Source organism: Sander lucioperca, chromosome 6 (genome assembly GCF_008315115.2).
Source record: "Sander lucioperca isolate FBNREF2018 chromosome 6, SLUC_FBN_1.2, whole genome shotgun sequence".
NCBI classification, from domain to species: domain Eukaryota; kingdom Metazoa; phylum Chordata; class Actinopteri; order Perciformes; family Percidae; genus Sander; species Sander lucioperca.
The window spans coordinates 39,956,740-39,983,629 of record NC_050178.1 but is presented as its reverse complement, the minus strand read 5'-3'; the positions used below and the strand labels follow the sequence as shown (position 1 = coordinate 39,983,629).

The window sequence follows — 26,890 nt, the reverse complement described above, 5'->3', positions numbered from 1 at the left end:
TGAAGCACATACAGTACATAAGATCCCCCTTCTAATTTCCTAGACTCCACCTCTCTCACTCTGCTCAAATCGAGGCATGTAATTGGCTGAGTTAAAGTCTTTCTTACCTGAAGATGCCCTCTGTCTGAGCCCCGCCCAGAGCCAGAACATACTGGGAAAGCTGAACCTGCACCCAGGGCAGTTTCCTATCTGGGAAGAGCTCGCTCTGCCTCTCCATTACCTCCTCCAGAGAACTGCCAAACAGGGAGGGAGTGACGATGGCCCGCCTACTGTGGTCGATCTCCTCCAAGGTGGGCTTACGTAGACCCTGGAGGGGTGAGAGGTAAGGTAAGGAAAGGAGAAGATTTACAACCTGTGTATGCAGCTGTGCTACTATGACTGGGCCTGTGTTTATGTCTCTACCTGTGACTGTGTCAGTGTGCCTATAATTATGTCTCTCTCTGTGACAGTACCTAAGATGACTCAGATGCCAAATCACAACTTTCAAGCTGATACGTCCTATTTTTATCATAAGATAGTGACATTTTTTAATAGCATGTAAATGCAAGATCTAAAAGCTTACCACCTCTTTATTTATTCTTTTAGCTTACCTTTTTGCCTCCGGTGATCGCCACCTTCTGCAGTTTCCGATGGCAGAACTTGGCATATGTGCTGATAGGCAGACCTGTAGGTTGACAGAAGAGAACAATTCAGGACTGAGAAACGATGAAACCAAAGTCCACAAGAAACACTTTGCACACCCTTGTTTTACAAAGACCCTATGTAAAACCCTTAAGCATCAGGCATTACTAAACATACAAACTAATACATTATTTAAATTCTTTCCCACAAACAGTGCTTTTCAAGCCCGGGACAGATGTCAAGTTGCGTATGAGAGGCAGGCAGTGGTAATTGGAGAAACATGTTGACGGTGCGATTCTGGCATATGGGGATTAGAGCAGGCCTGGCTAAACTGTCAGGCTGAAGGAAGATTTACTGCTGTTGAACAAAGGCTTTAGAGACAGGATCCAGCCTGCACCTCCCAACGTTCAGGTGATTCATCAGCATCCACAGACATGAAGGGCGAATGAGAAACACAGAGGCTCCCTGTAAGCTACCTGCCCTAAGTAGCTACTGTAGGGCCTAGATCTATTTTGGAAGTGAACTGCATTAGAGAAACAATGTTGTTTTCTGAGGTTGGATGTCCTTCAGGAGACACAGGCTACAGAAGAACCTGATCTGTCCCTAAACAGTTGGATTATGTATGCTAGCTTTCAAACAACCAAAAAGCCAACAGAAAATCTTGATTGTTGGGTCATCGTGTGCACTCATGAAAATAAAATTATACCCATCTTTCGTTGCGGTGGTAACAAACACTGAGCTCTCAGGGGGTCTATTGTGTTCCCAGAATCTCCACTGTATCAGCTACCTGAACCAGGGCCAGATGGACAAAACCACAGATGGGATTTTTAAATGTAACAAACACTTTCCAACGTGTTCCCTACAGTCCAACCAGATTTATGGCAAACAGGTGACTCCCATGCACGCTCACAACTGCAGCTAATCTGACCGAGTTTGACTATAATTATCTCTAATTAGAGAGATCATACCAATAATTTGCCCTTGAACTTGGCAAAGACGGGATATTTTTCCCAAGGCTCCCAACATAGAGGCTGTACACTTACTCGCAGAAAAGCAAGAGTGCAGAGCCCCTTTGCTGCAGTGAGAAAGGGTTTAAACACTACTGGTCGTCTATATTTACATCAGGCAAGAAAACAACAACAACCAGGCAACCAAAGCCCAGGAGAAATATGAGCTCATTAGGAGCTTGAGTGTACTGTACCAGGCTGAGAATGGCATGGCCCCTGTCAACAAAAACACAGAGCCATTAAAAGGCTGTCGAGAAGACAACTTCAGTCTCATCTTGGGCATTGTTTATGAGACAAGTCTACACTAATTCAAGTGCTGGCTGAAACCAACACTTCCCCGGGGCCGAGCCTAACGAAGTCCATTTCCAATCCCAGACCCAGACCAGGTCTGGCCTAAAAAGAGGCCCCCAGTTACCACATGCGTCTCGTACTGCTGCTGTTTACAGCTGCTCATTACTCTGATTAGACACAATGTACGTGTTCCAGCCCCTTCATCCATCAATCAAACAGCAGCTCTCATTATGCTGTTTTTGTGAGACTTTCATTAAGATTCCTCTCTCTAAAGACCTTTTGACTCAGTCAGAAACGTTCCGTAGGCTTTCTCGTTGACCTCTTAGTCAATTGGAGCCTGAGTCACTTAAGTACAATGTGTGAGGCCACTGCTGTGGTGTCTGCTGTGAGATGATTGGGTTCCTGTTTGGTGACATCATCATCAGAGCTGGCAGTGTGGGCTGCTCTAATGAGGGCACGTGCTGATGAGTAGGTATCCCCTTAAATGTCTGACATGCATAGAGACCGCTAATATGATTCACAGTGTGGTCCATTGTGTGTCCATTAGCTTACATATTTTTTTTTTCAGCTTTCAACTTTCTGTGAAAACCATTCATTGTGTCTGCAAGTACATCAGCATGTACTCATCTGGCAAACTGCACAGTGCTGAATTTTCCATCCCACACAGAGTGGTCACTCTACAGGGAGTGATACGTTAGATTTGTATTGGCTTGCATGGCTTAGACTCCAGACAGCTTCTGAAGAAAGTAGAAAAACATCTTTGGGACTCCATGCCTGCCTACTTTGTACTCTCTCAAACAGATAAGCTTATACAAATGGGAAATACTACGGATGTTCTTAAAGCGATATTTAGGACTGAAGAGCAAGTAATGAACAAAAGATGGTAAGACTTTATCTATCTACATAAGAGTGACATGACACTGTCATGAATACATGACACTGTCATGACACATGAACCCTAACCCTAACTTGTCATGACAAAAACACTTACTAAAAGAAGCGTTATGTCATAAACGTTGATGACTTGTTTATGACACGTTCATGACAGTGTCATGTCACTCATATGTAGATACCTTCCAAGTAAAGTTTAACCCCAAAGATTTACCTTCTTCCTCATCTGTATTCTGTTTCCTCTTCTTTCTGGACTTTGAATTCTTCTTCAGCTTTAGTTCCTGCTGTTCCAATATGAACTGAGTCACTATCAAACAGAAGATGGCCAGTTAGATAAACACAAAGCCGACAGATTTTTTTTGGCGCATCAAAAACAATACTGTGCTTTTTATCACGATCATACTGAATTCAATCACAATTCCAAAGCAAAATAGAAAAAGGGAAGAAAATGCAAATGCAATTTTAAAAAGAGAAACATCTCTCTGGCCTACATAAACACAGGGAGGTACAGAAGAAAGAAAGGTGACCCACCATGTTGCTCAGTCTGAGACTCACATTTCTTGTCGCTGGCAGGGTCCGTGTGTCTCTGGATGTAGCCCTCCAGGTAGCAGCGGAACTTGGGCGAGGGGGCAAAGAACGCCAAGCTGACAGCCATCAGCTCCCAGCCTCCCGCCAAGCTTCTCGGGGTGGCATTGCCTGTGGTCTGCCTCACCAGCTGCACGTACAGCTCGTCCCGCAGCCCTGGCATGTCCCAGCACTTGGTGATGATGAGGAGGGCACAGTGACGGCGGTCCAGACGCGAAGGCCTGTCTCCCATGTAGGCCTGCACCAGTTTGAACATCTCACAGGCCTCCTTCCTGACAACGCGGTTGCTGGTGACTAGCATGGGCTTTTTGATGGAACCGCGGTTCCACGACAGCATGTTGGCAATGGAGACACGGCGACGGAACAGGCCTTGCGTGTGCATGTTGAGGTGCTTGCTGGCCCAGTCCTCCATGCCCATGTCGGGAGGTGGGGGCTGCCGCAGGGTGGCGTAGGAGAGCTGGTAGGAGGATCCCCGGGCTCTTCCACCTTCCCCATCACCTCCTTCTCTGATGTCATGGTTGACAGGGCGATGAGGGCCTAGGGAAGCAGTCCGCCCATCCACCATGCCTTTCTTTCTGCTCTCCAACTGAGCCTGCAGTTCTAGGGTGCCCGCCTGCAGGGGGACAAGAGGTGGACATGAGATAGAGAAGAAGAGTTCTACTGAAGAGCAGGGAGGGAGGGTATCAGAAGTTGCTGCAGAGTCTTCACTGTGTCACACTAGGAGCTGTGCTGCCTTCCACCTACTGTACTCTGCTCTGCAGTGCTGGAGCTCGAGGGGGAATCGTTGCACCGGGGAAGAAATCTCCCCAAATCCTCACGAACCCTGACCTCTGGAGCAGGTGACCAGATAGTGGCATACCAGTCCTTACCCCTGCCCCTTTCCACACCAGGCTCATCTACCCAGCAAAACCAAAGCTATGCTAATAGACCTCCCTGTGATCCCTGCGGTTGAGTTTATGACTATAAGGAGCACCTCATACTCCCTTAATAGAAAAAGCCAGTAACCCAAATATTCTCTGCAAAGAGCCAGGAACAACACCAGACCTGAGCCAGAATCAAAGCTCAAATTTACTAATGGAACATAAAACGCACTGACATGTCTTTTCAATGAGACCCTGATGTAATATGGAGCTCACAAGTGCCAGACAAGCTGGACTTTACATTTTGGTTTCTCAACCAAATGGAGCAGATGTGAGCTTCAGCTTTGCCAGAGAGTTTATATGGTCGTACATAGTTTATGTTTTTAGAAAGAAATTGGTGACAGAGGTCAACTCCAGAAGATCAAATGGAACAAAGCACATGTTTAACTAGAGAACAGAAATGTACAACTTCTACTTTCCATAAATTACACTGTTTTACAGATAGCTTACAGATGCACCAGCACATGATGGCCATTTAGTCATACTATGAATTGAGACAGTGGACAATTCTCTCAACTTTAAAAACATGAATTATTCATGTTTTTTGTGGAAATGGACAGTTTCAGTGTGTCCTTTGAACAAGCTAGTTCAAAGGTCTTAATAGTCTCAGTGAGAACAGAATGTTCAAATATGGAAATATAGAGCTGCTGATACATAGCAAGCCATAATCTGAGTGTGTGTGTGAGTGATATAACAGCAGGTCTGAAGAACATTCCAGGGCAGACTTAGGGGGCCTGCTCAGTGCTCCTTGGCTGTTGTCGAACATGCTTAAGCCCCAGTGGTACCAAAACACCTTGGTACCAGCCTGCCCTCTCTTCCTCCTCCTCTTCTCCCTGCCAAGCCTGGGCCATATGGGCCGCAGCGGCCCTCCTTCCTGACCGAGGGAAGCCATGTCCTGAATCTCTGTGGCCTGGCATGGGCCCCAGATGCCCAAGCACAGAGATGGCATATGAGTATACAGTACCTGCAGTGCAGGGCAGATGGACGGTGGTAAGAGGATGACAGGTAATGCTGTGCCCTGCCTGCCCACTGCCTAAGGTCCTGGGGACATTTAGGCACCCAAGATTGGAATGTAAAAGGCATTACTCACAAATGCTCAGTGTTCTTTTCAAAGAGACAAATTAGTCTTACTGTTTTCATCCTACAGCTCCCTGTTGAATCAAACATTCATTATTGTAGTTGCAGCGGTGCAGTGGGGCCGCTTGTGAAAACACTATAATGTTTGGAGGTATGGAGGGTGAGTCTGTTGCAAGAGGGGATTTGGAGATTAGAAGTAGCAGATCTTGGAACCAGCTCCACATGCCTCCACTTATACAACCGTTTTAAGAAGTCAAAATAGTTCTTTTATCTTTAAATCATGTGCACCGTTTGTAAGGACCCTTAATGTCAAGATAAGTTGGTGGTTCCTTTGTATTGTAGTGCTCTGCAAAGACAAAATCTAACCATATCTGTTGTGTTGTCTAGGGCTTTTATATTTCTTGCTTAGTCACACAATATCTCCATTCTCCCACTTACAGCTCTCTGAGGAATAGACATACTAAACAATAGAAAAGCAGCAGCTAGAAATTCCCATAATACGCAGATACTTTATTAAGGAATTACTCATTTGTCACAGTGAGACTGAATCCTTCTCTAATCTGATAGTGAATCTGGAGAGACATCAGTAATCAGAGCACTTCCAGACCAAATAAAGCTGAATCCAAGTAAACCTGCTGAGGTAAACAGACCACACAATAAAACAAACACACACACACACACACACACACACACACACACACACACTAGAGTAGAGTAGAGTAGAGGGCAGAGTTACCTGGGAGGGCGGTCCTGGGGTCTCTGGAGAGGACAGGCTGGCCTGGCTATTCACACTCATCTCCAAGGTGTCTACCTTTTCATAGGTCCTTTTCTGCCTCCCTGGTATCTCCAGAGGGGTCAGCGCAGGGTTGCCATGGTTACCTGCCCTACTCAGTGACCGGGGAGCCCCGGTCAGTTCCTCTCGTGATGCGCACCTGCTTGCTGACCCCCCTCCCCCTCCTCCGTACCACCTGAGTGAGTCCGCGGGGGAGCGTGTCCGAGGTACGACAACCCTCTCCCCCATTTCCGGGTCCAGCCCCGCTCTCACCTCCCTCATGGTGTTGGAGCGACTCACCACCTCCCTCATCTCGGCCATGAGCCTCTCGTTGAGGGCACACAGCTCCCCGCTGCTGCCTACCGACCCCGGCCTGCCTCCTGCACCACCACCGGCTCCCACCCTCCTCCTGCTCTTTCTTCTCAGACTTGGGGAGGGGCCGGTGGAGTAACCAGAGTCTTGATAGTTTGCTGTGGCCTGGGGGGTTGAAGAGGGGAAGTCCTGCGAAGCCTGGCTGCTCTGTCTGCTGTGTCGTGCCTCCATGGCGCGCTGGACAGTGGCCTCAAGGACCCGCCAGCTTTGCTTCTTGTCCAGTGTACTTGGGCCCGGGGTCCCTGGCTCTCTGTCCCTCATATGGCCTCGAGCCTGGGGCAAAGAGTGGGCCTGGGGAAGTGGCTGAGGGTGGGGCAAGACAGGATCCTGCCTGGAGGTAGGGGAAGGGGTACGTGTGGGTACAGGAGAGCCAGCTAGTAGTGCCTGTTTGGGGTCCACGTTTATCATGTGCTTGATGCACTCCAGACCAGCTGGGCTGTAGTCAGAGGCAGAGGGATTCCTCCTGTGTTTGGACCCTGAATGAGATGAACCAGGGTGCTGGAGGTGTCTGGGTTTTTGGAGGCTATGGGTAGGTGTCAGACGAGACAGAGGTTGTCCGTTGTACAGGTGTGCCCCCTCGACCTCCATGTCTGTTGGGGGTTCATCATATATGGGACATTCTGAAACTGGCTCGTCATAGATTGGGGTAGTGCAACCATACTGGGGAGAGACCGGGCATGGTGTGCTGGTCTGTGACCTGTGAAGGAGCGGACTAGGATGGCTACTATCTGATGTCACCAAACAGAAGCTGCCATTGCTGGCTTTTCTCAGGTGATGGGCCTGACGTGTGTCAGCTGCCATTTTGCCAGAAGGGGCGGTTTTATATGCCTGGGTAGAGCTTAAATGTCCTCCTTGGGTCTTATTGCTAGAGGGGTGCAGGTTGACGGTGTTGGCTTTGCTGTGTGCACCGGGCTGGAGGTGCTGCTGATGCAAGGCTGGGATAGGCTGGCTACGGCTCATGCTGTTCACCTTCACCAACATGGCTGCCTTAGAACCAGGTTCGGGCTGCCATCTTTGATAAGCATCCCTAAAAAGAAGAAAACATAAGTAGAATGAGATTTGACAATGATCAAAGCAACACAGTCTATATATATATATATATATATATTAAAAGCACTATTACATACTCAAACACAGGCATGAAGCCATTCACTATATATCCTCCATTTTAAAATATGTAAAGCTGACAGCGCTGAGAAAATCTGCAGCAATCCACAAATTCCTCTCCAAACAGTTTGCTGACCTCCAAAGACTTCACTCCATTTTTAGTCTGGCAGTCATAGTAAACTTTTCAAACCCATGAGACAATAACTCCAGTGTGTGAGCAAAATTGCCTAAAAATACAGAGTGACTGAACAAAACACATCTCACTGAAACATATGTTTAGGACTGGGTGTGGAGAATATACATAGGGTAATGTTATATAAAATAATTGCTGGTAGTTGTATATCTGTGGAGTAGCTAATGTTGGTTTCATCTAAATATTCACATGGCATAAAGGTCTGCCATCTGAATCACCGAATCAACATCTGGACAGTAAATCAGCAAGCCACATGAAAAGAGGTTGATCTGAGAGAAGTCAGGATTGCAGTAGTTCACAGCTGAGAATATCTTCACCCGGGTCTAAAAGGTTAATTCTTCTCCTTTTGGTTGAGCAGCTGGGCTAACTTCAAACCCAATAGGCCATTGCTAATCCCAGCAACCTAAAACAATCTGTCATCAATCTGGTCACACTGCTCTGGTCTGCTGCCCTTTACTCGGCCGCCCCCCCTCATAATCATCCCCTGCAATCAGGACTTTTCATTCCTCGACTGATCAAAAACTTGCCCTCTCAAACCAACAAGTGTGTCCAAAGCGGGCATTATTGCACATACTACACGCATGGACACAGTTGGCGGCTGGCCTGAGTAAGACACATGTGACGTAGTACAGAAGATACAAGCTCAGTAAGACTTCCTCTCTTAATCAAAAGGTCAAAGAGGTAAATAAGTGTGAAGGCAGGCAAAGGAGACTTACCTTCCCTCCCTCCAACCTTTTCTTAACATTCAGTGGGGTAATTAATAAGATCAAAGCGGATCACCTTCTGTCCTTGTAAGTCCAAACATAAACACAGATCAGCGTAGAGCCAGACCAAGTGCTCAAAGGCTTCCTTTTTCCAAGAGCACTACGACTTAGTTGAGAGTTGGGCAGTAACGGCAGTAAGAGGACGCAGACGGAGGAGGAAAGAGGCGGGGTGATCCCCCTCTCCTCCCCACATCTCTCTGGAACAATGCTGAAACAATTCCCCTGAGGTCCTCAAGCCAACGGCAAACTTCCTTTAGTCCTCCTAGCTACAGCTCGCCATTCTCTCTCTCTCTCTCTATCGCTCTCTCTCTCTATAGAGTGAGTCACACCACCTCAGCGGTTTGAATGTAAACAGGCTCTCATCTTCAAACAGTCCCACATATTCGCCATCCAGACAATGCCTAAAAACAGCTGGATCTCAGCCACCTGGCACAGCACCAGGACAGCATGTCACAACCACTGTTGTTGGGATTGCGCCAATGCCCCCACCTCATTGAGACCAATCAAGAAAGTTTATTGCCTAAAAAAAACACACACACACACACACACACACACACACACACACACACACACACACACACACACACACACACACACACACACACACACACACACACACACACACACACACACACACACACACAGACTCACGTGTGAAGACAAGAAGCTCTGATGGATGGGATTCACCCCAAACCACTACTGTTTAGTTGTTACGAGCAAGTGTGAGTATGTATGGTTACACGGGGTGGAGAGGGGGTTGATAGGCGACAGCTGTAAACATGAGAAGCCACTGTTTGTACTCTTTGAAATAGTGTATGTTTTCTCACTCTGGTCCTGTCAAGCAGGAGGAGGTGATACAAACGCTACAAAATCATTCCCACCTCAGCAGCTGACCGTTTAGCAGCAGTTTGCTACAGCAGGAACAGCTCACACCTGAAACATCAAGGCCTTTCTTATAACTGGACGGCCAAAGAACACAGCAGACATCACACATGAAACCACAATAATCAAATTCCCCTTCCATTATCCACAAACAAATCAAACCTTGTTGTTCACACATAGAACAAACAATCTTGGGTTCATGTGACTGCCAGCTGTAAAAAAAATAAAATAAATCTGAATCTAAATGAATCTGTCTTCCATGTTCTTGGTGGGTGGGTGACGTACTTTATGACCCTGAGATAGAAGTGGCCACTACTTCCTGTCTGAGGAGGTCCTCTGGAGGGTTGGAGAGAGGGCTTCCCCATATGTAACACAAACAGGAAATGCCTAATGTAATGTTCACATGCTGTGCCCAGGGCGAAAGTATGGGTTAAACCTTAATTATAGGGATTTTTATACAGCTTCAAAACATTTTTCACATCATACATGAAAAATTCTATATCCCTGGGCCGCTGTCCTTAGATGCTCCATTTTTATGTCCAAAAAAATGTCTGTACTATTCCTTCATTTCCATACAAACTAAATTATATCTTGTGATAAATTCAGTAGCAACATTAAACAACCTATTATTCAGGGACTGAAATCTGGGCCTGTGAGGAAGTCCAGCTCGCAGTGTTGGGAGAGAGGGATTTTGTCAGGCTTTGTTTCTGTTGTCTGCCTACCATTGTCCCACTCAGGCTCTGCAAAGGTCTGGCATGTTCACCCCTTCTAGCACTGGCACATGTTGAATGTCAGCAGGGAGTTTGGTGCGATGATCATTGCGATTGCATGGGGGCCGGGAGACAACTCCAACCGTAAGGCTTTACAGTGTCTTTGATCTCTATCCAAAGCCTCTAATCCCATTGCACAGCTAGAACAGCACTTGTATGTCAGTAAACCTCAGGTCAACCAAATAAAGTATGATTACAAACCAAGAACCAAAAGAGAGACAAAGACAGTACAATGGTGAAAAAAAAAATACAACAGGCCTAAAGTGGAGAGACGATTGGTGGGGGTGGGGTGAAGGAGAACAGAGCTCGAGAGACAAGAGAGGAGGGTGTGAGCATGTGTAAATGAGAAGGGGTGGGGATTAGTCGTGGGAGAGTGCAGCAAGGGAATGAGCGGGAAGGCTGGCATTCCTCAGGGCTCATTCAGGGGCCTCTGTGGCAGTGTGGGGAGACATACACAATGCATGGCTGTGCCATCGTCACGGAGACGCCTCTGTCAATGACAGCAATGGGGTGCAAGTAGGGGGGCGAGAAAGATAATAGGGACAGGCTGTACCTGAAAGAGATACCACCAGACAGCAAAACTGACTCTTATGTAACACTAAACAGGCCTGGACTTTACTCTAACAATGATGAAAGTTGTTTAGAAAGGGTGTGTTGCCTGCTAGTAGCCACCTGTCAGGTGTTGAATGTTAGCTGAAGGTGGGGATTATGCACAGCAATTTATCAGAGGTTAAATGATACATGATAATTATCACTGGGAGTGTAAAAACTCTCCAGATTTTCCAAATCCCCCGGTGTCTGCAAAAAGATAATCTCCATTTCAACTATTTCTTAGGCACACATGATTAGACAGGTGCGCATGTGCACACACACACCTATCCTTCGCCTACATTTGCACTTACAAACCCCTTCGTTCAGAGCCTGGGGCTAGCATGCGAGACCTTTAGGAAGAGAAATGTTAGATAAAATGAAGTTAGAGGCCCTTTGGAAACCAACAGTGTAATCTGATTGGCCTCTGGGTCAGCAAATCCATTTAACAGTCAGCAAATTTCAATTAGTCTCAGCAGCTATGGTGTCTCACACCCACAGCCCACACCCACCTCTGTCACTGTTCGGAATATTGCTGTGGTCACGTCGTCTCAATAACCAACTAAATATACTATGGGGACTCTGCTGTCAGCAGATGTTCTGTCTCCCCTTTCTTTCCTGCATGGAATAACAGTTGTTGGAAAAGCCATCAGCTGAATCACTTGGCAAATAGGGATATGGATTTGGAAACTCTAAAATATACCCCATGGGAATAGTGAAGTCTGAAAAACAGGGGTTATTATTAACATTGGCTTGACAGGAAAAGGAAATGAGGTCACACAGGCCAAGCTTCTGCTGCACAAACACCTCAGAGTGCAAACCAATGGGATCACTGTGATCTGCGTAGAGGAAGGAAACTGAAAAGACAAAGAGGATTCACTCTTTGTCACAATGGTGTAACATTCAAAGCTGATTTTTCTTCTTTTTTCTACTTTTGAACAACCTGACATAAAAATATCAACGAGAAGAATAAAATAACATGTTGGGCTTGAGGCAAAGCTGTTAGCCCCTTAGTTCCTGTCAGGCACCTCCAGAGAGCCAGCTGTCCTGCAACAGCTGAACTGACGCACCTCCCTCCTCTGAGCAAAGATGTCTACCAGTTGTGCATGTCTGTGGCTCCTGTAGCCCGACCCCCACTGGAGTGCTGGGCTGGGCCAGAGGACAGCCACTAGCATCATTTTGAGGCCAACCCAACTGGATTCCAGAGAGACACGCCTCTTAAAAATTTGAAAGTGTATCTACAACTCTTTTTGTGAGGGCAGATCCCATTAAAGCACACTGTTTGGATTACATGATAAAAACTGAACACACACACACAAATGTTTCCAGTCAGTCTCAAGTCTCAAAGATAAGATCAGGCACACAGCGCGGAAAAACAACAAAATGGTAGTAAACAATGATGTCCCATTAGAAATGGATGCGAGTGAAAACCCTGTAAGCACCTTAAAAAATACCATCTCTGCATGCTGCAAATCAGGTGAGGCAGCCAGAGCAGCATGCCTGAGGCCAGTTCACATGTGGTGCCATTGGTTCCTCATGAAAACACTGGAGATATTCTACCGTACCACAGCACCAGATAGAGAAGTTAACTGTAAGAGCAGGGTTTCAATCATTTCTAAAAAGAGGTTTTGAATACACTGCTTCAGTGAGACATACAACTGTAGCTCTGTAATCTAGTTCTTGAGAATACCATGAAATTTGCATTGACAAAGTGAAACATGGAACGGGTATAGCAGAGTTCAAATTACGTGGGAGCCAGAGGGAGCTGAGCTCCCATAAGGAAGGGTCTGAGCTCCCATGAAAGAGTAAAATCCTACATATGTGGGAGTCGTTAATAATACATTGCCAACAACCATCATTTTAAATCACAAATAGATACTAATCATTTTTCAATATATTTAGTGTTATTTACGTTAAAGAAATTAAAAAGGCCAGCACCACTTGGACTCTTCCACCCGCTTTCTTAAAGTGGTACGTTCCGCCCAGCGGTATGAACTGTTGGACATTGAACTGTAAGCACATTAAGTCCCATAGCAATATGGTTTTGTGTATAATCAACCCTTTTTTAATGTTCTTCTTAATGTTAAATATATATATATATATATATATATATTTTTATTTTTATTTTTTTTTGGTGCTGTCAACTAATTACATTTTCTTAATCACGTTAAATCGTTGAATTTCTATAGTTAATCGCGATTAATCGCATGTTTTATCACATGATTAAAATTCTATTATTTTGCATTTCAGAACTGTTTTTAAGTACATATTAACAATTCTTACCAGTGTATCTTGATTGGGAATCAAATGAATGCAAAGAAAATGACTTTATGAACTTGATTTTAAGATTTGTATTTGTTTATTATATATTTAATCTAGTCACACATTTGAATCTAGAGTCAATATTAGGGTTGGGTATTGTTTGGTTTGGATACCGGTGCTAAAGCAGTACTTTTAAAACGGTACCGGTGCCTTAACGGTGCCTGAACCGATACTTTTTAAGTTACAAAAAAGAAGGGTACTAAACAGTTGGCGACATTAAAGAATGGCTTGTTTATTGCTAAGGCCATATCATCAACATTAAATGTTTAATAATAATGTAATCACTACAACAATAACTTATTTCACTAGTAAATAGCTGTTGAATGACAAGAAGGGAAAGGGAAAAGGGCATTTAACAACAACTTTGAATGCACCACGAGGCTGTAAATTATTGAACGCACCGTCTGTGTTTTTCTGACAACAGCAGCTGCAGATTGTTACATCCCGGTGTCGGAATCCTCTACAGTGAAATACAGACAAACTTTACACCGTTTAGCGTTAGCTGTCAGCATTGTAAGCGTGTTTAATCCAGCTACTAGCTAGCGGTAGGCTAATGTTAGCTGCTGTCGAGTATAGTGTTAACTAGCGTCACGTGCAGCGATGTTTCTGTTGCCTGTATCGTCTGTTTCAGAGCATCAGAGAGAAGTGCAGACATATCAGTGGCACCAGAATGAGGCACCGAAATCTGCGTTGCTATTCCTGCAGCAGCAGGATGTGTTACGAGGAAGTACGGCAAAATAGTAGCCTGTTAGGCACGACGCAAAGCCGAGTGAAGTGAAAATAAATTAATAAATGGTGGCGTGCGATTAATAAAAATGAACGCGTTATGCTCGGCCCTTAATCGCATCGCGATTAACGCGTTAATGTTCCATCCATCCATCTTCTTCCGCTTATCCGGTAACGGGTCGCGTTAATGTTGACAGCCCTAATATATATATACATGCTCACTTATATATATATATGTTTTTGTAGCCTATTTATTGTTTGTTTATTTCATATGAATGTTTAATATGTTTATGTATGCACCAACAACTAAGGCAAATTCCTTGTTAAGTGCTACTTAACTTGCATTAAATCCTCTTCTGATTCTGATTCTGGTTCTTGAGCTACTGCTGGTCATGCTAATTAGGTCCATTTAAGAGCAGTTGAGTGTCTGCAGTGTTAGCTTTAATATGTGTACAGCTTGGGCTTAATGTAATTACATTCAATGCACCTCTGTTCTGTTCTCATTGTAAACACATTTCATATGTAGTCTGTACATTTAGTCTGTTTATATCCCCTTAAGTTATTATTTTATATTGCACCAACTACGCCTACTAATGAGAGTGTGCGAGCCGAGAACGTACTTCAAACCCTTTTTTTGAATTTACGTTAGTTAATTTAGAGACTCCCACAAAGCTAGTCAAAAAAGTGCTTTGGAACACACTGAAGAGACGAGACGTAATACGTCTCCATAACAGCAGGCGGCGCTAATCTGTATTGTCGCCCAAAAAATGAAAACCGGCAGCTGATTGGACGAACGTGTCACATGGGTTTGTTTTCTCCAGAAATTCAAAGACAGACTGTCATGGCGACTCATTCAGAATACAATCTCTTATTTTACTAAAATAGTTCACCGAAACGTGTTTCTGAAAACATTTTAAGCGAGAAATAGGCCGTGCAGTTGCTGAATCTGTCTTCATTTCAGATCGACAAAGGTCAGTTTAAAAGATTTTCGTCAGATTTTGAGAGGCTCATCCGCTCCCCATTTCCGGGTGAGTCCCGACTGCCCTGTCCCCGACTGAACATGTCGGGTCGGCCCAAATGAATGCCGACGGCTCCTCGGACGGCCGACGGCACGGGACACACCGAACAGACTCGAGTCACGGACCTCGCCAGACGGCCCGACGCCCGATTATCGGGCTGGTGTGTCTTCTCTCTAAAGATTCTGTGGCTATGTCCTCAGAGTGGCGGGAGATGAAAAGCGTGAGAGGCCACTAGCAGTAAACATGCAGACAATGTGCGACTCATTAAAAACTTAAACACTTTATCTACCCCATAAGACGCCCCCTCATTTCCTAAAAAAAACCCACTGGTGATTTCTCCTACATGACTCATAGTCAGACAGCCTCAAGCACATGAGGAGAAGCTTGTTTGGTCTTGGCTTTATTATACTTCTGCTTTCATGAGCTTGTTTTATTTTTTTAAAAAAAAGATCTCTAAAAACTTCCCCAAAATAGAAACTAAAATAGAAATTAAAACAAAATGTTTGCAGTTCTGTTTTTTAGTTGGTTGGCACCTTAGGGGAGAGCTTTCTACATTTGTCCTTTAGTTTCCCTGAAGTCCAAATTAAACCCAACATTCCTTTAACTAAACTGGTTGCAAACTCATATGAAGCCAGCTATCTTATCTACTCTTTAATGTGTGAAGCCAATTCAACTTACAAATACTTACACATACAAATAAACAATGACACAAGCTAGACAGAGTTGAGGTTTTAGGTACTGATATATCCAACTCTGTGTAAGCTTTCTGAATCTATTTAAAAAGGAACCTAAAGCCAGTCAACAATCAGGAAAAGCGAGTTTCAAGATTGAATGCTGGTGCCCTGCTATATCATTACAGGGCTAAATGAGAGGGAACATACAGGTAATTTGGTGTTCTTCTCCATTCAGGATACCCAGCCTTCCTGCTTATAGAAAGCTCTCAGTTGACCCTGGGGAACAACTGGGTTTAAGTGGGAGCCTTTGTTCCTTTTAGTGGTCCATTATACGTACCAGGCCACCCCATAAGACAAAAGAGTGCTGTTCTTGTGACCCTAACGCGAACCACCTTGGGCCACTTCTGGGTTGTCTTACACCATGCTGTCATGTGTCCTCAGCAGACTTTTAACATTCACTCAACCTCAGCAGGTCTTTCTGTAACTTCAGTGCTGCGGAGAAGAGCCCACACACAGTGAAGACGGGCATACGCACAGATCACACACCATCTATGGTGAAATCCCATACAGATGTTATCCGGTTGATGACAACAACACACAGACACCGACATTGAACGGTTAGTGAAATTCAATACAGATGTTAAAAGCTAGTTGATCTGTAACACCTTTAGGTCCTACGTTGTGGTAAGAGATCAGTTTGCTTTAGTTTCCTGTGCCTATAACCACATGTGACTGACATGTTTACCCTCTGGAGACCACGGTACTTCCCTGATGAGCTTCACAGACCCAAAGTACCCAGAACATGTGATAAGACTTGGCCAATGAGTAACCGATTTGGCACTCAAGTTGACATAGTAGGTGTGCTCCTTTCAGCATGAACATAGACAAATACAAACATATGAGCTTTACAAAGACAGGGAAAGTAAGCAGCATCAACCAACTAGTGCTTAGAATGACACAGGGTGTGTTTTGTGGAAACTTTGAAAACTCTTCTATCTATTATGAACATATTTATTAATAGCCCAAAACAAAAGTAAACTGGGGCTGGAAGAACTGGGATTGTCCCATCTTCACAAAGAACAGCATTGTTTTTCCAAAGGTCATAAGTTAAAAACATTTCATCTCCGCCAAAATTTCACAGAGAAAAAAAAAAAGAAAAGAAAAAAAGAACACATGAAGTCTAAAATAGCTGAGACGTTCAAATCAAAAGACTGACAAACTTTAAACAATGAAATACCCCATTACTCTATGGAACTAAAAAAAAAACGGAAGTAGAATAAACAAAAAAAAAGGAAGAGGATATTCTCACAAAAGCCCCTAACACTCCTCTGTTTTGTGGGACAGAACAATTAGCTAACCTCAAACCACTGTGACCCTTATACCTCTTCATTTAAACTTTCTCCCTTGTTCTTACCCATAGATCCTTGTCATTATCAATATGGCGGGCTACTAACTGAAGACAAGCATGTCTCAGAGTTGTTTTGTATCCATTTTGAGCTGTCACATTCCACCGCCTTTGTACATTTTGTGGTGGTTTCTAATTACCTGCTAAAAAATGGAGGCTGGTGAGCATGTGAAGGGCCATATGGCCAAGTAGGTTATCAAGCCTCTGTGGGCTAAAGACTCTTCAGCCTTCCTCTGAGGAACACAGCTGGTCATTGTTTTTTGGGGGATACAAAAAAAGGCTGTAGGAGAGGTTGAATCACTGGAACAAAGTGAGACCCTGTGGGGAGTTTTAACACTCCCCATACACACCAGAGGCAATGCAACAAGGCCTCCAGTAGTGTCATTCAACAGCCATGGCTGACCAATTAGTTCCCCCTCCACCTTCACGTAATCCCAAAGGATCGGAGGGTCAGAGGAGAGACCTCCTAAGGGCCAAGGTGAGGTACAAGAAGAGCCAGGAGGAACCGGAGAGCCAGAGTTGCCACGGCAGAGGCTCTGAAACCAGCAGGGTTCGCCTTGTTTATAAGCAGCTGGAATGTAGCGGTTCTGCTTGCTATTAACCACAGACAACACTCTCTCACATGTCTCTTATGCATGCACGTTTAGGCTTTAACCCATATAGGGCGTTACAGTCTTTGATGCCCTGGAGCCTGGATTTGTTTTAGGAAAATGAAATGAGCATTGGAGCAGAGGTTGTGAGGGTGGTTGTGAGCACACAGAAGGACACTAAGATGGCCTCAGTGGCCCTGTGCCAGGGGAAACAGAAGTGGCATGTCTGGAATCCGGCTTGGAGGGAAGAGACGGTGGTTTGGACGAGGCCACAACGCCAAACACATGATGGGGTCTCTGAATGACTTACTGTTAGGAGCCGTTCTGCACTAGTGACCCTAGTGTGGGGGGGGGGGGGTCGGTGTCATGCTCTGTAATATAACAGACCGTTCTCCCCATTTGGTAGCGATTTGCTGAAATGGCTGTGCACGGTTCACAGGCAATAGTATGGAAACATGGGATATATGGAATGTTCAGATAAGTGAGAATGAAAATAAAAAAGCAGTTTGAGTTTGGCTTGAGTGGTCAAAAGTCAAAATATTCCTGCAAGTTCTTAGAGCAGAAGCATTTGAAAGTCATTACGACTCACATTGCCACATGCTGCGATGACTATCACATTTCCTGGTAATTTGATCCACTAATGATTAAGCACAAATCACTTTCCAGACTTACTGTAGAGGCTACTGAAGGTTTGGTCAGGCTTACCTCTGTGGGTCTTTACTGCCGTCTGTGCTGTTTTCGGTGCTGCTTCCGTCTCCCTGCAATCTGCTGTCCACTGCCGGGTCCAGCTCAGGGTTGGCAGCCTCCTCATTGGTCTCCGGAGCTCTGGGGATAGGGCTGTCTCCCTCCTGCTCGGGCAAAGGTGTGAAGCGCCCCTGGCTCCCTACACTGCTGATACTCCCCGTGGTCCCATGGTGGTGCCTGTCCGCGGCCCCTCCAGCCCGCTTGGCCTCACTGCATCGCCTCATGGCCTGGAGCTGGGAGAGGGGCACTATATCAGCTCCCAGGGGTCGATGCCAGACTGTGCGGCGCCCAGTAGAGTTGTAGTAGTAGAAGCGGCCACTGTGGGGATCGAATAGCTCCCACCACTGGTTACCGTCTGCCTGGCGGACAGGAACGCCTGAGGGGGGATCCCAGCCGCACTCACCAGTGGTCAAGTTCACATACATACGCTCACGGGAGCGTGGCTCCAGGATCTCCACCCAATCAGAGCTGAAAGAGAAGAAACAAGACAAAGGATGAAGTATTATTGACAGCTAAAAAATGACAACAGATTATCCACCAACAGGATATAAAGATGCACTGGGGGCCACGGTCACGCCTGAGTACTAATCAACTCGACAAGAGGTAAACAACTCACACTGTTTGACAGATTGAGAGGGCTAACAAATGCCCACTTGCCCATATGGGGAGTGTATCAATGTGTGTGTCCCCTACTGCATCCGTCTGTGTGTGTGTTGCAATGATGTCATCTTTTTGGTAGGCAGTGGAGCAGCAGGAGTGATGGTGTGCGTTTCCTTAATAAGGGGACAGGTGGACTCGCTCAGTGAGACAGCAGGCATGGAGTCAGCAAGGCCCAAAGAGAACCATACGCTCCAAGTGCTACTAAGGCAAAAACCACCAAGCTTAACTACAATCACAGAGTGGCAACAGCCAACTCAGCACAATACACACAGACAACAAAAAAGAGACAGTGCAGAGGGGAGGAGCAAAAAAAAAAAAAAAAGAGAAGCAGAGAGAGAAATGGAGAAAACGTCAACCCAGTCTACAGAAAGGTATACATGCAAAAGGCACTGTAAGAGGGACAACCAATTACACACAATTAGAACATAAACTGAATTTCGGAGAAATTATAAGACACTATCTATCTGCGTCAAACAAAGTGTGTGGCATATTGCAATTGAATAATATCACCCCACATTACAGGTATATGCAGGAGTGATCGACCGATTAATTGGACTGATTAATTGGAGTGATTAATGCCATTTTGAAATAATCGGCATCGACCGATGCCTGCGCTCACGAGGACAAAAAGTGTCTGAGTGCAGACACTTCTGCAGGCAGCCTTATCAGTGTGGCTGAGGCAGACGGCAGCAAGCTTTCAACCAGCTAAACTAGCTTACAGGGTTGCGTTTTCAAAACTATGCTGAGAGTTATAGCCGACAACCAAACACAGACTAAACAGAGGTAATGCAGACACAGTGTTAAATAAATGTTCATTTAAGTTCATCAATTTTGTGTCACATTTATTATTAGTATTTTAAATTGTTGTATCTTATCAGATGCACACACAAAAAAAAAACATCGGCATTTTATATTGTCCATCCTGCTCTCTAAATATTGGCATTGGCCATTAAAATAAAACTCATAACGGTCAACCACTAATATGCTGCAGCTACCTACATAAAATCAAGGTCAATAAATATGTCTGATAAATCAGTGAGGACTGCAGTTTGCTGGTGCTATATATCCAGGTCATGCTACTCTTTAGTGGGCTCCATTATGTCTCCTTTGATGTACGTAGTTCCCTAATGCAGGCCTGAACTGTGCCAGCAAATCCATATGGAAACAGGAACACTGCAAACAGGCAGCAAGAGTCCTTTCCCCAGGGTCAGACATACTAGATGTCTAGATCAGAGCCAGAGAAAGGACTCCGTTCAATATATTCAATAAATCACAACGCTCCCTTCTTGTCTCGCATAATGACCACTTATTTTCTCCTTTTCAATATCCCACTCAACTCTAGCCTAGTATCTTTGAGAGAAAAGTGCCAGCGGGAGTGAAGTAGTGTCACAACAATCCGGCATAGGTTTGGAGATTTTCCCAGCTTTCTCGGGACAGAGAAGCTTTTCTTCTCCCGGTCACGGTTGTTTGTCACAGGGAGCCTGCTGTCCAGGCTACCTGTGATGATCAGAAGGGGCATGAAGCTTAGCATGGATAAGAGTGCCTACAATGTCCATCACATGTACCCACATTCATTCCCATGTGCCTGCCAAATCAACCCTGTGTGAACCCCAGGCTTCAGAAATAGAAACAGAGCAGTGTGGTGCCAGTCAGGTCTGCCAGGGTTACAATGTCACCGTGTTGACTACAACTCACTGGGAGGAACAGCTGTTCTCTGTTTTAACTGCAAAGCCTTGAGTAACTTTGACATCCCTGTTCATCAAGTATTAAGTATCAATCTACATCTCTTTTGTGTGCTTCCAGCACCAGGCTCTCCATCAGTTGATTTAACAGCCAGGTAAACATAGAAAGAGCATGGAGAGGATATAGGAGCCTTTCACATACGGTCTTCCCATGTGTCCCAGTGCTTTATGCTGGGAAGCCATCTGGTCCAACCCCTCACACCAGGCAAGCAGCCTGACCTTAGTGGACTCAACATGAGGGGTGGTTTTATACTGTGTTTTTAACCCACCTGGGATGAAAAGAAAATGAGAGGGGACATTTAGGGAAAAAGTATATGCAAGTGTCAAAAAAATGTGTTTTATGCGTTTGTTTGTGTTGCAGAGTTTGGATTCAACATAGCAGAGTAGCGTTTACAGTCTGAGCTACCACAATGAGGCCCAACTATCAGAAGATGACTTACAGACTAATTAAATTCGCAACACTTCATGGGAAGGAAGCCTAGCAAATAATGGGGCATTCAAAGCGGAGGCCAAACAGTCAATACCATCCCACACATACCAGCGCCTTCATCCTTTTACTGCTCCCGGCCTCCAAAAGAGCCCTTCCCACTCTGAGAAAATGATCTCTCCGTGCTGCATTCCTTATTATTCAGTCCTGTGTTTGTCATCACTCTCTATAAATGCAGTGTTTGTATTGGTATCCAAATAAACCCTAATGAACATGCAGTAAGGGTAAGTAAAGCTGAGGCTGTGTGTCTCTCTGTGCTGTCCCAAAACTCCATGGCAGTGATGACATTGGGGAAACCAGCACAAAATGTAACATGCCGGACCATGTCCTGAACACCCCAACAGGAAACCAGGGTTTGGGGGGGGTCAACTGTGGAGGCCGTGGCTGACGAGTTTAGCAGCACGGGATGTAGTGGTTGCATAAGGACTGTTCACTCTGGGTAAATAAACAGCAGTTAGAGCTGAGAGCGAGCCTGCTGGGCTCTGTTGACACGACCAGATAAGCAGGAAGACGGACCAGTGTTCAGGTTATGAAATTCCTGGAACATCACTTTTGGGAGTACTCAAACAACATGAGTGATGTCCATTACATGGGTTTGCCTAATACAAAAGGACTTCTTCTTCTGCAGGATTTACCAGGACTAAGGTCGACACGTTTTTATTTCTCCACATTTAAAATGAAAATAAGAGTTATTTCCACCATAACGACATATCCTTCAGTCTCAAAATTAAGTCCAATCCAATCCATTTTATTTATATAGCACATTTAAAAAAACAAAAAGGTTTACAAAGTGCTGGACAAGAAATAAAACATAAAAAAAAACATATATAAACACATAAAACAACATAAGACCACACAGTTCTCATGCTGGGTTAAAAGCCAGGGAATACAAGTGAGTTTTAAGACGCGATTTAAAAGATTCGAGGGTCGGGGCCAATTTGACCTGTGGAGGTAGCTCATTCCACAGTTTAGGCGCTGCAGCTGAAAAAGCGTGGTCGCCCCTGCTTTTTAACCTGGTTTTTGGAGTGACCAGTCGAAGGTGATCAGTAGACCTAAGTGACCGTGAGGGGGTAAGTAGCGGACAAACACCATCCTAGTTGCTATACATTTTTGGTGAAAAGTTACTGTCTGTAGTACTAATTCATGTAACTCCAGCCTACTCAGCTGTAAGTGATTCTCTGACTTGAGAGGCAGACATAAAAGTAGTGCAGGACTCCCAACAACTGAGGCAGTCTGCTTCGTGCTGCAAATGTTCATAAATGGTTTGGAATGCAGTCTGCACCAGCTCAGCGAAGTACAACTTCAACAGAAACGTTTTATATTGAACTAGAATTAACTCATTACACACATGGCTCTTTGACTAAAGGACAGAGCACCTGATTTTCCTCTGGGGAAAGTCAATCTAATTGAAGCAGACTTGCATGCCAGAGACCCGTGTTGGGGGTTTGTGTGGTCCTAAACCAGTACTTGATTGCACGTCAGTTAATACAGGAACATAGAGAGTTGAGGAGTAGGATTTTTCAGCTAACCTACATTGTTTAATTGTAACAGTGGGGGTATCATTCGCCTGGTGACAATTCTGTCTCAAAAACTGTCCACAGCTTTAAAAAAGATTTGGAAATCTAACTATGAAATACAATGTCCTTTTTACTCTTGCGTGTAATAACACACTCTCTGCTCTCCCGCGGCACACAGGATCTTTGTCTCCCATTTGGGTCAAGGAGACGCTTCAGCAGCCTATGGTTATTCCACAGCGACTAAAAATAAAGCTTGTCAAATTGTACAAAAAATCTCTGCAAACAGAGCGTGCCACTGAGACCGAGAGGACAATACTGACACAGGCACACACACAAATACGTGCACACAAGCACACCTTCTCAACCATCTTGTTACTCTTAGTCCCAATGTGCCAAAGGTCTCCTTCTGAAGGAGAATTACTTCATCTATCATCCACAATTTACAGTCAGCTCCTAAAATAACTAGAACTGAGAGCGGTTTCCCATAGTGAGGGAAACAACAGAATATAGCTCATGGAATCTGCTCCATTGTTCTAAGCCAACGCCAAAGTGTAAATGGCACTATTCCCAGAAGCAGTAAACATAGAGGACTGGACAATACATTCACTAGAAATAGGGCAACTAGCTGCCTTGTGTCATTGTCCAGCTTTGGATTTCAAACAAACTCAAATACCAATGTGGCCGTTGATTTTGTCAAAAAGATAAACAATACAGAGAGGAAAAAAGATTGTTTTTTTTCTGTGTAGCATAGAGTTTTGACCAAACTATGGAAGCAGTGTTTCATCAGATAATCTAGTAATGGCTGAAATGCAGCTTCATGCTTGAGTGCCATTGTGGCATTTCTGATGGACAGACAGAACACCTTCAGAAACTGAGCCAAATGGGGGTACTGCATTAATTTGTCCATAAACTTGTTAAGGTGAGATAATCTAATAGACAAAATCAGCGAGCCAGCTAAGCTTCCATTCACCAATCCGGACTCTTGTAAGCAACCTCTAACCCTTTCTAACAACAGACTATTCTGAGCTGTTGCTTGTGACCGTCCCTTGTGGACCAAGGCAGGCTGAGTTCTCACACAGGGCCTGCCATTCATCTAGGAAACCTTAGCACTCTGTTCACCAGGCCCAGCAACAAGTGCCAAGGTCCACCCTGGCCAGTATATTTACAGCCCTGCCATTTCCTATTTAGACACATAAAACCTCCTTTCTCCTCAGATACTGGCCTTAAAACAAGAGATTGCTCAGAGAAGAGGAAGGAATTTAAACTCACCTAGCTGCACAGGTACAAAACTATTAAAAATGTAGCAACAATACGAAACCACTGGTAATTTGCACTCTCGGGGCAAGCAGAGGCATGTACCTCAATAAAATACAAGGAGTGATCTGCCATAAGCAGACTTCTGTTTGACATGTACTGTATATTCAAGTACAAAGTCTATTCAGGATGGCTGCTAGGCAACTTGCTTATCTAAATATTGTAAAACAAGAGCAGGGACACAGACCGACTACTGAGTGCTTGGCAGCAGTTCAAGTAGCTGTGACTAACGAAGAGCGTAATCGTAAACCTGGCATGTTGAGTGCTGTGGCCACGGCCCCGTTTACTGGAGTGAAGATGGCAGCAGCTCTAGCGTGTGTAACCCCATCAGCAGCAGTGCAAGACATGACTGCACTGACAAAATTTGAGAGACACACTTAAAATAATGTAGGGTTATATGGGTTTACTTTCCATTTCACTTTTCTCCTTAAAGACTTTAGTCAGGATCAGGGTGCAAAATTAACTTTTTTTGTCCACTGGCCAAATAGCTAGTGAATGGTCAAATGTTACCAGCCATTTCATAGATTACAATAGTTTTCTTTTGGCTGGCGAGTAAAGCAAATCTACCAGTCACTTGCATATTTTAGCAGCATTTGGCTAGTCAATGGTGATAATTTTGTACCCTGGTTAGGATATCTGGTTGCTGGTGATATTAAATATGATTTGTTTAAGGGTGCGTAGGGGTGCTCCCCATAAAAAAAAAAACTATGGGACATGGCTAGAAATTATAGGTCAGCTTGGACGGTTGCGTTTCCTCCAACATGTTTCCATTGCCAGTACTTTGTTGATAGTAAAGACATGAATTGGGCTTGAGGGAAGCTAATCTTGTCCTGATCAAAAGAATAATTCAGCCTTTGCAAAGGCGTACGTTTGTTTCCTGGAAGTGTCCGCTGAACCATAAGTTTCTGTTGGAAACAGAGCTGGGACAAGGTGCTATGTGGGTTGTCACTGTGCAGGATGTGTTAGGTTTATACACTCAGACCAGGCATCCAGAACAATCAAGGGGAGAGTGCACATGTGTCAGATGACAGAAAAAAGCCCTGCACCTGTCATACACACATTCTTTGGACCTTTTGTTTAACACCTCCCGTTCCTGCCGTGTCACCAGAGTTAGAGGTCAGTCGGACTCATGGCACAACTGGTCCCTATGTGTGTGTGTGTGTGTGTGTGTGTGTGTTGCATTTATTTTAACAACAAACAAACCTGCATAAAGACTGCGGAGTCTGTTTTAGAGCAATGGACTTCTGAGATGCAACTTGGCATTCATCCCCACAGAAACCCTCATAAAGTTAATGCCAGGGGTTAGGATGCTGTATAGTTATCTTGTTCTCTGACTTTAACAGTGATGCTCTTTGTAAACCAGACCCACAGGGCTGCATACTGCCTGTCTTGTTTACTCTGTTGCCCCTTGTCAGAATTGTCATAGGGTTTATCCATCTTCTGTACATCCCCGGAAGAATTCAGATGATCAAAGGGGTGTGAAAGATCAATGGGCAAGAACTTGGCTTGATCAATGAGACCTTAAACGAATAGGCACTTCTGTCCAACCGATGTGACTTCCAAAAGCATAATTAAATTTATGACTTATACATTATACAGATTTGTCAATGTTAACACAGATTGTGTGACTGGATACGCTGAAATAAAATAAGTTATCACAGAGAGGGTGGACAGAAATATAAACAGCGTTTTCAAACTGAACCACATTAATGGGGACATGGCCTAAAAAAAGATTCAGACCTTTTCTATCTACTTCAACCCCCCACCCAACTTCAGCAGCAGTTGTCAGTGTCCATTCCTCACTCCTCGTGTGCTGACACACAAGTTCAGCAGTCGTCTTTCACGGCAAGACACGTAAGGCATGATAGAGCCGGCCTTATGTGAGCCAACCCAGATACCAGAGCTGCAGGTTGCCAAGGAAGGGAAGTGAGGTAAAGCACTTTAAGACCAAACAGCCGGGCATCCACATGCCTCGCAGAGAGAAGAAAGCGAGCATGGGAGGATAAAGATGAACAGAGCTCACCCTGTCACCTGATTTACCTCCAAAAGGGCTAGACGCTAACACGCTGTTTATATTGTTTTGAAAAAGGTTTATGGTAGCCACAGTGCCACGGCGTTCCCCGGCGCGAACCATAAAACTGACGTTACTACGGCTGTCTTTTCCAGCGCGAAGACCCTGCAAGCTGTCACGGCGCGTGGTTGTGAATTTTTGTAACTACGCATCCACTGCGCGGGCTGCGCTTTCAGTTCAACACGGTCGGCTGGGATGAACAGGTTCCTCTGTACAAACATCTGTGTTATTCTTCACGTACAGACCACAGGGAGTCAAACAGCCTTAAATATGCTTTAGAGAGAGACACCACGCTGGGAAAAGAAGAAACATTTTGCTGAGTGTGGAAACACATGAGAGATCGTTTTGTCAAAGCTTTAAAAAACGGCTTCACGTAAAGAGTGTTCTTAACAGTGTTACAGGCAGACAGTCATTTCGATTTGGAGATTAACAACAGTCATGTTGATGATTAGAGTAGATAATAGGGGTGGGAATCTCTTGGCACCTCACGATTCGATTCCGATTCAGAGGCCAACGATTCGATTGTAAACCGATTATTGATGCAACAATTTTTTTATGTACATTTCCATGCGTGATTTTTTATAAAATATACATATAAATCTGAGTTTGCTAATCAATTCATAGACAAAGCAGCTAGCCGAAGCTTAGATATATTTGTCACACACAAGTTTTAATGAAATGTTTTGTCTACTGAGGTTTTTGTTTTGTAGTCATTCCATGCTTAAGCCTTAAACATGCTTGTGAAAGTTAACTTCTCTCTCAGTAATCTTCCATGTCAG

The 26,890-nt window shown here is 44.7% G+C and overlaps 1 protein-coding gene across 4 annotated transcripts in view; it reads right to left on the bottom strand.

The window, feature by feature from the left end:
• zgc:92107 (uncharacterized protein LOC492329 homolog) overlaps positions 1 to 26,890 on the bottom strand; it is a 35,809-nt gene that overhangs the window by 3,371 nt on the left and 5,548 nt on the right. For 2 of the 4 annotated variants that reach the window (XM_031279061.2, XM_031279077.2), the window contains exons 2-7: positions 18,282 to 18,788; positions 6,129 to 7,563; positions 3,342 to 4,008; positions 3,025 to 3,117; positions 591 to 664; positions 108 to 307 (exon numbers count right to left, since the gene is read on the bottom strand). In XM_031279061.2, coding sequence (XP_031134921.1) covers positions 108 to 307; positions 591 to 664; positions 3,025 to 3,117; positions 3,342 to 4,008; positions 6,129 to 7,563; positions 18,282 to 18,788 — 2,976 coding nt within the window. Of the gene's footprint in view, positions 1 to 107; positions 308 to 590; positions 665 to 3,024; positions 3,118 to 3,341; positions 4,009 to 6,128; positions 7,564 to 8,552; positions 8,820 to 18,281; positions 18,789 to 26,890 lie in introns of those variants that run through there. The other 2 variants (XM_031279069.2, XM_031279085.2) reach the window with 2 other exon arrangements.